We start from the raw sequence: 13,460 nt of genomic DNA on the forward strand, positions 1-13,460 counted from the left end.
AACACAAATAGTCATATATGGTGAAGTAGACATGAGTGGGAAAGATGAGTGTGTTACTATGGTAGTGCACACCCATAATATCATTGGAGGTTGAGACAAGGGTATCATGAGTTCAAAGCCAGCCTAGGCTACCTTGTCTTAAAAGCAAGGACAAAAGCAAGCTAGCAAAAGTCAGAGTGCTGTGGCAACCCCAGTTCTCAAGGGACGGCTCTGAACATGAGGCCAGGCTGAGACTTTCAAGTTGACATTGTAGAGAGCAGAGTTGACCTGGTGAAGGAATAACGTCAAGTCAGTCTGCTACAGCGAGGCCCACCCGAAACACCCTCACCCACCGTCTCAACTTCGAAATACTTTCATGGTTAATGGCATTTTTTTTTCTCATGCACAACTTCAGTCCAAGGCATCCAAGATGGTGCCAGCATGGAAGGATGAGGAAAGTTGAACAGAGGCGTAAGATCAGCACCACGACGGTAAAGATTTAATTTTACAGGGATGGGGAGAAGGCTCAGAGGTTAAGAACATTTGCTTGTTTTGCAGAGAACCTGAGTTCAGATCCCAGTGGCCATGTTAGATGGTTCACAACTACCTGTGGCTTCAGTTCCAGGGGATCTAACACCCTGTTCTGAACTTGGCAAGCACTCACATGCACGCATACACACATGCGCACCACAGTTTAGCTGTGATAAATGCATATGGAGTTATTTCAGATATTCCTAGAAATCTCCACTGTAAAGCCTGGCAATGTTCCTTGAAGCACTTATGTAAGGCTGAAGAGGTTTTTTTTTTTTTTTTTTAGACAGATCTATGACTATAGGCTAAAACTAGTTCTCTGACATTCTCCTAAATAGATGCGTGGGATTTCAGACTATGTTTTCAAACACTTCGTTGCATACAAATCATATATCATCTATTTCAAGCACCTAAAGCAAACAACCCAATGATGTTTGAACGTTAACAGATAAGTGCGACCATCCTACAGCAAGCTTTAAAAAGAATTAATCCTCTCAATATCAGACTATACATAAACACACCAGGAGACATCTCAGGTCCAGTTTCAGGTCGCTGCCACAAGGTGGCTTATGCAAAGCAGTGTCACATCAAGCTTCTGGTTTAGCAGAGCACATGGGATTATTTTATACTAAATGGTGGTCTGTGACATAAGCAACAGGTAGCATTATGCCTAAAAATGCATATCCCTTAATTCAAAACATCATTGCCCCAAATTGCTAATGATCATCCGAGTCTGTTGAGTGGTGACGTCTTCACCAGCGCAGGGTCCTGGTGTTGGTGGCTGCTGAGTGCTCATGGCTGGGGCTGTGGAAGCGACAGTTCCATGCAAATCTTGGCTCTTTCTTTTACAACAGATTTCTCTGCAGCTTGAAGCACTGCTCACAGCATCTCACCCGCAGCAGAACATCTTTTAAAATTGGAATCAGTTCCCTCAAATCTTTCTCATTCAAGTAAGTTCGTGTGATAGTTTATTTTATTTAAAAAGATTAATTTTGTTATTAGTGCCTCCCCTCTGTATGTGTGAGAGAGAGACATGTTTACAGGGACATTCAGAGGTTTTATAAGAGCAGCAAATGCTATTATCCATCGAGACAGCTCTCCAGTTACTTGGATGACATTTTAATCCCCTTCCGCATTCTTCAAAGTATCTCCACTGGAAGTAGTTTCCACCTCGAAAGCTCACACCCTTTGGGCTCTAGGAAGCAATTCAGGTTTCATCACGAGATGGCAGCAAGTCAGTCACTCTCTCCACTCTCTGGGCATTCTAGCTTCAGTTCTCTGGATTTTAAAAGCTGCATCTGTACTTCCTTCCTGTACAGAAGTCTGGATCTTCTCAAAGTCATCTATGAGGGTAGAAACCAACTTATTCTACCTTCCTGTTAACCCCCTCTTTTTTTAAAAGACTTATTTATTATTATACATAAGTATACTGTAGCTGACCTCAGATATACCAGAAGAGGGCATCAGATCTCATTATGGGTGGTTGTGAGCCACCATGTGGTTGCTGGGATTTGAACTCAGGACCTTTGGAAGAGCAGTTGGTGCTCTTCCTGCTGAGCTCTCTCGCCAGCCCTAACTCCTTCTTTCAAATCTCAGATACTCATAACGGTGTCTAGATGCTGAGACCTTTGCAGAGGTTTTCAATTTCTTTTGCCCAGATGTCTAGAAGAATGACATTCTATGGCACCTATATGTGCTCCCTAAGTGGTGAGACTAGAAAAATTGATTACCCTTTGCTCCACTGGGCTGTCCGGGAGATACCGTTCCAGAAAGCACGGAGACAACATTCACCTCATACATCTTGGTGAGAGCTCTTGCATGTCCATGAACACTGTTCACTGGAGTGAAATCTTTTTCTCTCCAGAGCTGTAGATCTTTACAGTGACCTTGAGATGTTTAGGGACTGTGTATGACAATACAGATAAGTTCTTTAAAGAGGCTTGTTTTTAATCTTTATTTATGTGTGTTTGTATGTAGTCATGCATGTGGGTGCATGCAGAAGCCATTAGAGGGTGTTGGATCCTCTGGAGCCAGAGTTCTAGGCAGTTGTGAGCTACTAATGTGTGTGCTGAGAAGCAAACTCAGGTCTCTTGCAAGAGCAGCAAGTACTCTTAACTGGCCAGTCTTTCACTTCTCGGCGGGCTCTATAGCTGTACTTAGCACAGTGGAAGAGTTTTACTGCCATTCGTATTTTTCAATTTTTAAAAATAATTTTTTTGAAAAATTTATTTATTTTGTATTGAAAGACCCTAGTGGGGAGACCCCCACTCAAGTCCCGAGGTGGTGCGCACCCAAGGAATCACGAGAGACCGAGACTGTCTTGATGCAAACACACGAGGCAGTTTAATGACGGAGCTCTGGGCTGATATGTATATCACGCAGGAGACAGAGAAGTCGACCCTAAGGCTCAAAAGTTAGGGGTTTATATAGGAAAGGAGTGTGTGTGGGGGAATAGGGGAAATTGGTGCAGTTACACACAATTGGGCAGTTTACAACAGCAGTAAAACCCTGACTAAGACACTGTGCTTCAAAAACAGAACCAAACAAAATCCCATCAAGATCCCAGACCCAACTAAACAAAGAAACTGTGCCCCCAGTAGCCACACAAACAGTTTTCTTCAGGAGCTCCTGCTTTGTTCTCAGGGCTCTGCTCTTTCCTTGGTGCAGAAGGCCCGGCTTCGTCAACCTTCATCGCTTTTGGCTTTACATTCCAAGTGAGAACTTCATGATGCTTCCTCTCATTTGAACATCTAGAGGTCGATGCAGGGTCATTAGTTGGCTTAATTTCATTCTTTTAAAAATATTTTATTTTATGTGTATGAGTGTTTGCCTGCCTGTATGTACATACCCCATGTGTATATGTGGTATCCAAGGAGGTCAGAAGAAGGCATTGGATCCTCTGGAACTGGAGTTGTAGGTGGTTGTGGGCTGCTGTGTGCGTGCTGGGAACAGAACCTGGATCCTCAGCAAGAGTATCCAGTGCCCTTGACAATGGGGCTGTCTCTCTAGTGGCAGTTTCTTTTTAATTATTTGCTATTACAATGTAAGGGCACTGCTCCATTGGGTGTGCTCTTTGGTAGCACCCCAAACCATTACAGTAGCAGCATTGCTTACCTCTGAGCACAGATGTAAAAACACTAAGGGAATGACCAATGTGTAACCCAGAGTCATGAAGTAAGCCCGGGCTGCTGGATAGTGACCCAGAGATGGCCTGGATGCAAAGTTATCATTAACCTTTAATCTGTAAAAACCACAGCCGCAGAGCCCAGCAAAGCCAGGTGCTAGGAAGTGAGGCATGCGTGGACCCTCTTCTATTTCTGCTTACACCCCTTCCCTTCTGCCCTAGCAAGCATCAAACTACCCTTGGTTCGTGCACGTTTTTCCACAGATGTTTTATATGTGCAAATTAATTTTTTATATCATTCCAGAAAATCTAATGTACCTGATAAGGCAGCAAAGCCCATTTGAAACAAGATAAAATTGGAAATGACTGGAGTTCAGCCTAATAGGTGACAGTACAAAATATATCTCCACACATTTAAAAAAATTTAAGTTGCATTTATCTATCTATCTATCTATCTATCTATCTATCTATCTATCTATCTATCTATCTATCTATTGTGTGTGCATGCATGTGTGGATCCATGTGGGTGCGCACCAGCCCTGATGCACATGTGGCGGTCAGAGGTAAGTTTGTGGGACTCATTTGTTCCCTTCTGTCATGTGGGTCTTGAGGATTGAACTCAGGTCATCAGGTTTGGCAGTAAGTGCCTTAAATCCATGAGCCATTTTGTTGCTCCAAACATTAAAAAAAAAAATCACTCACCTTTCATCTTAATTCTTTTATGAGAGAAGGAAAAGTTTAGTTTTAAAACCTTCTGAGAAATGTCTAAGTAGGATTTCTGTGCTTGCTCATTTTTGAGAGGGTCATACGATGTCGCTCTGGCTCTCCTGGAAGTTGCTATGTAGGCCAGGTTGGCCTTGAACTTAGAGATCCACCTACCTCGGCACATACCTCCATATGCTGGGATTAAAAGTGTGTGCCACTAAGCCTGGCCTTTAATTGATTAGTTAACTAGTCAATTAGTTAATGAATTAATTAATTTTGATTTCTGGATATTTTTAAAGCTTTGAATTTGATGGATTTTAAACTTCTTTTAAATATGCTACTCATGAGGAACAGCAGTAAGCAATGGAATAGACGTGGACTATAGAGGCTCAGACACATTTGGATCGGTCTCTCCCACGCGTTAATGTGTTCTGGAAAGTTCTTTAGTTTCTCCGAGCCCCCATCTGAGAAAACTCTTCACATTTGTAAGATAGTTGCCTTTCTTTTCATCTTTTAAATTGTGTGTTTGTATGTGTATGTGCACTGTGTGCAGGTACCCAGGGGCCAGAAGAGGACATTGAATCCTTTGGAGTTGGAATGGCAGGCAGTGACAGCTATCAAGTGTGAGTATTGGGAACTCAGTCTGGTCCTCTGGAGTAGTGGCAAGCACTTTGAACTACTGAACCAGCTCTTAGTTTCACAGGTAATTAAATTCTGGCTCAATGGCTATGCCTAATAACCCTTTTCTACGGCGAGGACAACGCTACACAGCAGGCAAGCTATCAACCAAATTCTACAGCCTGCTGGTTACAGTTGAGCTGTAACCTGGCCTCCTGACTATTGTCAGGTGACTGTGTGCTGTTGTGGATTGCATATGAAATGACACTCACTAGTCCTCCTGTTTGAACAGTTGGTCTCTAGTGGTCGGTACTTTGGGCAAGTGGGTTTGTAGAGGCTTTAGGAGGTAGAGTCTTGTTTTGTTTGGTTTTGCTTTGTTTTGTTTTTCGAGACAGGGTTTCTCTGTGTAGCTCTGGCTGTCCTGGAACTCACTCTGTAGACCAGGCTGGCCTCGAACTCAGAAATCCACCTGCCTCTGACTCCCAAGGGAGAGGTAGAGTCTTGCTGGAGGAAATGGGTCACTGGGGGTGGGTGGGTCCTGATGTTTACTTAACTGACTCCTAACTGATCCAGGAGAGCATTCAAACTCACACAGATGTTATCACTTACAGCCACATGTTGCTTTCAACCTTTTAGCCTGCTCCACTTCTAGCCCTTGCTCTGCTTCCTGACTATGGATACAAAGTGATCACGCGCTTCCTGCTACAACCACCCCCTCCCCAGTGATAGACTTGTGTGCCCTTTGTTGAGTTCTAGTGAACACTTCCTCAAATTGCTTCCTGTCAAGTATTGGTCACTCTCTGGTCACAACAGTAAGAGAAGTAACACATAGGTTAATAGGTGGGAGGGCATCCCCCACCCCCTTTGGTGCGTCCCAGGTACCTTCTCCATCCCTGCAGAACCTCGGAGGAAGAAATTCCACTCGGCCTCCGTTAGCTGCTCATGCTCGCGCATGATGTCAACACAGAGCATGAAGCTGTAGATGAGTTTGTGCTGCTCGAAGAGTCCCCGAGACACATTGGTGTAGGCAGTGAGGAGGGTCTGCTGCAGGAGGATTTTCAGGCGTTCATGCAGGTTGTCACTCTTCTCAGATGTTTCGATTGTTGTGTTGAACAACTGAGGAAGGAAGGTTTTGACAAGCTTGCTGTGAAGCAAAAACTCCAGTTCCTCCCCTCTTTCCCATTTTGACATTCACTGAGCCATGTGACAAGCAAACACTGGAGAAAAACAAATCTAGATCTCAACGCAGTGTGTGAGATTCGTCTTCGGCACCACCCCCACCTCACTTTAAAGAAATGGACCAAAGACAGACTCTTAATGATGCTCATAACACGGAATTCGGCAGCAGCTTCCTTCACATCAACAACTCACACTGTAAACTCTCTACCTGTTCAGTCATCCTGTCGGCCCAGGAGGCTGACTTTAAAGGAGCCTCCCATCCTACTTCCTGTCTGGAGGTTGTGAAAGTAGCTCCCATGCTCAAAGATGTCCCATTCTACTGGGAAGGCAGTGGAGATGGTGGTGCTTCAGGACGAGGGATGGGAGGTTGGAGATGGCCCTATGCATTTCTGGTGACATCTGAGCCAGGTCCACGTGCTCCCTGGTTAGCAGGGCTTAGGGCAAGAACAGTGCTATTGTAGACAACTGTGATAGCCCCTTGTCATTCTGGTTGGTGAATTACTAGCATGGTTATTTTGATGCCCTCACAAGGCAAGAGGAGGCCACTTTGAGTTAGTGTTCTTTCAGTGCTGGGGATGGAACCTTGACGTGTGGGCAAGAGCTCTACTTCCAAGCTCTCTTCAGTCCCAGACTTCCTGAGACAGGCTCAGGCTAACACAGTCCAGGCTTGCCTCGAGCTTACTAGGTAGTACAAGCTGTCCTTAAGCTCAAATGTCTTCTGTCTCAGCCTCTCCCAAGTGAAGCCTCTCTCACTATATGACTATAGTGTGCTCCACCGTGCCTAGCAGTAATGGGAGATAGGACTTTTTTTGTTGGTGGGGGGTACTGAACCTCAGGTCTCACACATGCTAGGATAAACACTCTTACCACTGAGCCTTGTGCCCCAGACAGTGAGTTTTCTTTAAAAGCCTGGGAAGTTGCACCGACGGGTGAGAGCTCAGGGAAATGTAGTGTCTTTGGTGCCAAAAATAAAACATTAAATTGTAGAGCACCCTAAAGGATTTTAGTGTGAAATGAATTTACGTCTGGCTAATGGGAAGGATTAGGAGGCGTGGGTGTTTCAAAAGTTCTCCCCTTCCCAGGCAGTTCTTTCTCTGCCTTGTGCTTGATGTAAGTTCTCAGCCACTCCTCCAGGGCCCTGTCTGACTACCTGCTGCCACAATGGTCATGGACACTTGCTCGGAAACCGCAAAGCACCCTTAAATGCTCTCTTTTGTAAGATGCCTTGGTCATGGTGTTTGGTCACAGCGACAGAGAAGTAACTAAGGCAGTGGACACTGTCCTCTCTTAGGCTGTTGTCTGCAAATATATTGTGGGATCCTGACTTTCTTTCAAAGCATAAACCTTTCAGGATTTGACCCTCTTCCTCCCCTCCCTCTCCTCTGTCCTTCTCCCTCTTCCTCTCCCCCTCTCTCTCTTTGCCTCATCTCAGGTGTTTTTAGAGCATCCTCACATTCCTTTATTTATTTATTTATTTATTTATTTATTTAATTTCTTTTATGTATGTATGTGTATCTTTTTCTTTCCCCACAGAGGTCAGAAGAAGGTGTCAAATTCTGGGTGCTGAACCTGGGTCCTCTAGAAGAGCAGCCAGTGCTCTTAACCACTGAGCCATCTCCCCAGCGCCACATCTGTCCGTATGTATACATGTATGCATTTTAAATTTATGCATGCCTGCATGTTCTATGGGCACCACAAACATGCCTGGAGCCTGTGGAGGCCGGGAGCGGGCACTATATCCTTGGAACTGGAGTTATGGACAGCTCTGAGCTGCCTGTGGATGTCAGCACAGCAAGTCCTCTTGACTGCTGAATTGTCCAGCGCTCACACATTTATTTCTGGAAGGAGATTTTAGCCTTTGAAAAGCATGAATTTCCCAAGCAACAGGGACAAGAAAGGTATCGTCTGAGTCATTTAGGTGGTATTAAAGGAGTTAAAAATCCTCGCTTGGCTTTATATCTGCTAACAACAACAACAACTACAACACAACAACAACAACCAGAAGGGACCTGAGACTGGAGAGCCCAAATCTGTGCTGCAGGAATTGAGGGGTAAACCCAGTGCACAGGACTCTTAAAGGAGGCTTAGGCAAGTGCACTGCAGAAAGAGAACCCAGGCCCTCTAAACAACAGGCTCTTGCTTGTTAGTTTCCAATGGGGTAGCCTTCTCTCCTGCAATTCCAACTGCTGTGGGGCCCTGGTGGGAATGACAGTGGCCATTCAGACCAATCCAGCTCATGTTCATAACCCTTGTCCAGGCATTCCCACCTGGGTTCTCTGTACCTTTGCTTCGGGGGAGATACCTTCTTGAAAAATCCCCATTTTCTTGTAGCAAGATGGCCACTGACTGTGAACACAGTCGGATGCTGTATGATCCTATGTGCATGGGGGTTAGGCCGACCACTGTCTGAAACAGCAGTAAGAGACTTCCCACATCTTACTGTGTGTCCCCGATGAATACCGTAAGCCAGGAAAGCCAGACAATGATAATTTGAAGAAAATAAAAAATGTATTACAAAAGAGGGAGGGATTATAAACAAAATATACTGCTTTTTTTTCCTTCTACTAAAGAATAAAATAAAATTCCTTTAAAAAAACAAACAAAACCAAAACAAAAAGCTTATAAAGAATCTCCTGGAAGAAATTTAAATTCTTCCAGAGTTAGCCCTTAGTGAAGTCAAACTGCGTGCTCAAGGATGCACTTTCTGCTCCAAATTGCATTCTGCTTCTCACAGGTGACACTTTAAATTAGCTATTGGAGTGAGAACTGGACAGCTCCAAGTGAGAACAGGACCCCTTTGAGTTAGGGATCAAATCCCAGCAGGACTCCTGCCGGTGTGCTTGCTTGCTTGCTTGACTGGGCCCAGCTATGTGCTCTTCTAATGTAAACCTTTGCCTGGCTCAAGCACTTTGCATCCTGTGCTTATTTCCTTGAGATACTAGATCCACTTCTTAGAGTGGTTGGTAACCCAGCCGTGGGAGTAGAGCTTGCTCAGGTAGGTGTGCGGCAGGCCTTCCTGGAGGAGATGGCCTTGTGGCTGGAAATCACAGTGCTGTAGATACTGGAGAGAGTGCTATCAGCCCAAAGGAATCAGTGGGTCTGGGCAGCAGGAGTGTGACCAGTTTCTTGCTAGTGTGTCCCTAGTGTGTCCCGAGGAGTCAGGAGTGTTTGTAGTTCTCCACTGTGACCCACAGAGGAGGAGGAGGCCTTTGTTGCTATATCATAGGTGGGAACATGGAGGATTAGAAAAGTGGCATTACTCTGCATAGAAAGTACGCGCTCTGAGTGCTGGGAAAGGAGGGGGAAGAAAATGGAGAGGGGTGGATACTGTACTTGGAGAGCACAGAGTAGCAGACAGGCGGGAGGGTCAAGTCTATCTAAGACAATCCCTGAAGACTGTAAATAACAAAATTGTACTCGCCTGGTGGATTCCTGCTTAAATGAATAAGTGTTTAACTGCCTTGGCTATAAAAACAAAAGACACAGGAAACTGGGAGACTATGGATACGCTAAGTTGCCTCTCTATGGTAATCTTTTTACTATCTATAAGAATCCCTTAACATATTATAAACCTTAACTTGTTATGCACAATAGTATTTCTTTTTTTTTTTTTTAAATTATGTATTCACTTTACATCCCGATTGCTGCCCTCTCCTTTTGGGTCCCCCTTCACCTAGTCCCTCTCCAGTCCTCCCTCTCCTTTTCCTCTGAGAGGGTGGCACCCCACCCCCATCCCCACAACACATCAAGTTTCTGCAGGCTAGGACCATTCTCTCTCACCTGAGGTCCAACAGGGCAGCCCTATTAGGGGAGCATATTCCACAGACAGGGGACAGCTTTAGCCTCCGTTCCAGTTGTTGGGGAACCCACATATAGATTGAAGTGCATATCTGCTACATGTGTGGGGGACTAGGGGCATTATAACATTTTTCTTTCTTTTCTTTCTTTTTTTTTTAACTTTCTTTGCCTTCCAAGCTTTTGTACATAGACTGCAGATTGCATATATTTCACCTAGTACTTAAAATATTTTTAGCTAAAATTAAAAATTTTCGACATAGACATGACAGGAAGAGCAGGGAAGCGGAAGTTTGGGCTAGCGAGGCACCCATGGGACGAGCGTTCTGTCTCCCTGAAGTCTTCAGTGATCCCACCAGAGTTTGCTGAAGTGGCAGGACTCAGAATAGATACTCTGAGCTCATGGTGGAGACTGAGCATGGCTGTAAAGAAGGTGAGACATCAAGTCTTCCTGAGGAGAGAGGTGTGAATGTGAGGCAAGAGAGACTGAGATAAAACTGGGATGTCTCACAGTCGGACAGTGAGAGAGAAAAGGAGTGTCGGAAAGAGAGGCCTCTGAGCCACAGTCTTCAGGGAAGACGTTCTGGGCAGGGCTTGGGGAAGACACAGGAACCAGCTCTGCTAAGGCTGGTGCCACACTACCAAGCCTACTGCAGAGCAGAAACAGCCAGCATAAAGTACAGAGAGATTCTTGTGTGTGTGTGTTGTGTGTGTGCTGTGTGTGATGTTTATGCATGTGGGCATTTATGCATGCTTTGCATATGTGTGAACATGGAAGAGGAGACCTGATGTTGATGTAGGAACTCATCTTCACTCTTCTGTCTTACTTCTTCCGACAGGGTCTCTCCGTCAAACCCAGTGCTCATCTGTGTAGCTAATGTTGCTAGCCAGGTTGCTCTGGGGATCCCCTGGCTCTGTCCACCTGGCACTTTCTTGAGCAGAAAACACTTTAACTATTGCCCCATCTCCCTAAGCCCTAAAGTGGGTTTCAACCTTCCTAATGCTGTGACCCTTTCATATAGTTCCTCATGTTGTGGTGACCCTCCAATCATAAAATTATTTTCATTGCCGTAGTTTTGCTATTGTTATGAAATGCAATGTAAATGTCTAATATGCAGGATATCTGATACTCGACTCCTGTGAAAGGGCTGTTCAGTCCCCACAGGTTGAGAAGTGTTGCCTTAAAAGGCATCTTATAACAAAAGGCAGGCAGGCAGACCAGAGGGAAAGCAAGCAAGCTAGCTAGTTGGTTGAGGGAGCAGAGAGAAAATGAGCCTTGCCAAGCTCAGCCCTGCCCTTCCTCCACAGACTGCTCTGCATACAATGAGCACGGGACTCCTTAGGTAATCTGTAGATAGGGCCACTCTTGAACTCTGCCTGCCTGCATCCAAGGTCCTGGAGGATTTTTACCCCCAAACTCCACTCATGGCATGAAATAACCCAGCAGGGTTCAAAGGGAAGCTGCGGCAGTAACTTACCTGTTTAAAATATTTCAGTGAATACTGATACATGGGGTCGATTTCCGAGAGGCTGGCTATGACGAAGTACATCACGGAGCCCTGAGTGGCCACCGGGCGGTACCTCTCTCGAGCTATGTTGATCATCAGCTCTGTGGACTCTGCTTCCTTCAGCCTGGTTTTAATGGCACCCGAAGTGATCTGAATAAATACACAACGTGCTCTTAGGGATCTGCCTCTGGAAAACAGTGGGGAATTGGGATGCATCCAGCCCAGTCTAGAAAAGAAACACGGATGGAGTGAGTTCTCCATTGTAGTAAGGGGGCGCTGAGGTAAAGGAGCGGTGAAAGGGGCTCTGGATCCAGTGACCTTCTTCTAAGCTGACACTGGCTCCTCGGCATTAGGAAAGTGGGAAGGACAGTGGATGGTGTCAGTAGTCAAGAGGAGGGCCTGGGGTGGAGCTCAGAGGTTGAGTGTTCAGAGTGCAGAGACTCGGTGCTCACCACCGGACTGCATCCTCAGGCCAGTATGTAATTTTTAATATCAACCAAATATAAAGACCATGACATGGGCTCTTGTCTAGTCAAAGGCTCAAAGGTCAGTTTTGTTGGTATTTTTTTTTCCCTTCTGGTAAAGCACTCTGTCTGTCTGAATCAATGAGAATCACATTATGGGCTGCGCTACTTGGACACACTTCTGAAACCATGCTTTAAGCTTATGAGATAAATCGCTCCAGGATCACACACTTAACGTGAAACTTCACGGTGCCATCCATAGGTTTCTACTGGACACCACTGGGGTGTGACCGCCATGCCTAATGCTGAGAGAAGAGAGAGAGGATGAGCTACTCAGCTCCCCACTGCCCTCGACTCACCTCCCTAATGAAGGGTAAGACATGCACCCTTCAGCTCTGACCTGAGGTAATCAGTAACAGGGGCTGTGATAGAGGCTTGGGAGGAGGAGGTGGTGGAGGAGGAGGAGGAGGAGGAGGAGGAGGTGAAGGAGGAGGAGGAGGAGGAGAAGGAGGAGGGAGGAGGGAGGAGAAGGAGGAGGGAGGAGGGAGACTGATTCTACTTGGAACCACCAGGCAGACTTCCTGGAGGAGATGACAATAGCTTTCCACTTGTATCTTGTCCTTCTACACAGCTTTTGTTTAAATGTTGAATAGACTAGACTGTCAGTGTTGTACAGTTTCTGTGCTCTTCTTTTGTTGATGATGAGGCCTAATAGTCTATGTGTGTTCTTGGCGACTTACAGGTGGCCCACTCTTGCTTCAACGCCCATACAGAACCCTCAGATCCTGAAGCTATGACTTAGTAAATTTTTTTATTTTATGTACACGGGTGTTTTGCTTGCATGTATGTCTGTGCACCACCTGTGTGCAGTGCTGGCAGATGCCAGAAGAGGAGCTGGCTCTTCTGGAACAACAGTTACAGATGGTTATTACTCACCATGTGGGTCCTTTGGAAGAGCGGCCAGTGCTCTTAATCACAGAGCCATCAGGGTGTCATCCAGCCCCCAAAGTATGGCTTTTAAAGCCACACACATTTGTTGTTTTGACACTGAGTTTCTCTGCATAACCTATGCTCCTCTGCAATTTGCTATAGTCCAGGTTAGCATGCTTTTTTTTTTTTTTTTTTTTTTTTTTAAATCCTCCTGCTTCAGCTTCTCGAGTTCTGGGACAGGCCTATACTGTCATGAATTGATTGTAAACACTAAGACTATGCCACTTGCCTTTGAGTCCTGGAGTGTATCAATAAGTTCTTCGTTATCCAGAATATTCCCTTCAGATGTAAAGAGCAGTTTCAGGATTTTGTCTTCGATAGATTTCAGCTGGTTTTTATCGCTGTTGATCCTCACGATTAGCTGGATCCTCTGTTCCTCCAACTCAGGCTTTTCAAGTCGCACAACGTCACTAGAGCCGAAGTTGAAAGGCGTGGATCACAACTTCTCAGGTCCCCTAAGTCACTGCTGTGTCCTGCCCTGTGCGTGACTATACCCCCACCCCCACCCCAACCCCTGCCCCTGAGTATTCTGTAAGCCAGCACTGTGAGTGCTATGTAGCTGAATCT

The 13,460-nt window shown here is 45.5% G+C and overlaps 1 protein-coding gene across 4 annotated transcripts in view; it reads right to left on the reverse strand.

Moving 5' to 3' along the window:
- The window catches only part of Dnah6 (dynein, axonemal, heavy chain 6), a 204,625-nt gene that overhangs the window by 36,625 nt on the left and 154,540 nt on the right, over positions 1–13,460 (reverse strand). For 2 of the 4 annotated variants that reach the window (XR_003956215.1, NM_001164669.1), the window contains exons 59-61: positions 13,123–13,303; positions 11,410–11,589; positions 5,840–6,073 (exon numbers count right to left, since the gene is read on the reverse strand). Coding sequence is in view for 2 of the 4 variants with exons in the window: in NM_001164669.1 (NP_001158141.1) it covers positions 5,840–6,073; positions 11,410–11,589; positions 13,123–13,303 (595 nt within the window). In the remaining 2 variants the exon portion in view is untranslated. Of the gene's footprint in view, positions 1–2,830; positions 3,261–5,839; positions 6,074–11,409; positions 11,590–13,122; positions 13,304–13,460 lie in introns of those variants that run through there. The other 2 variants (XM_006506302.4, XR_377473.4) reach the window with 2 other exon arrangements.

Source organism: Mus musculus, chromosome 6 (genome assembly GCF_000001635.26).
Source record: "Mus musculus strain C57BL/6J chromosome 6, GRCm38.p6 C57BL/6J".
Classification (NCBI taxonomy): domain Eukaryota; kingdom Metazoa; phylum Chordata; class Mammalia; order Rodentia; family Muridae; genus Mus; species Mus musculus.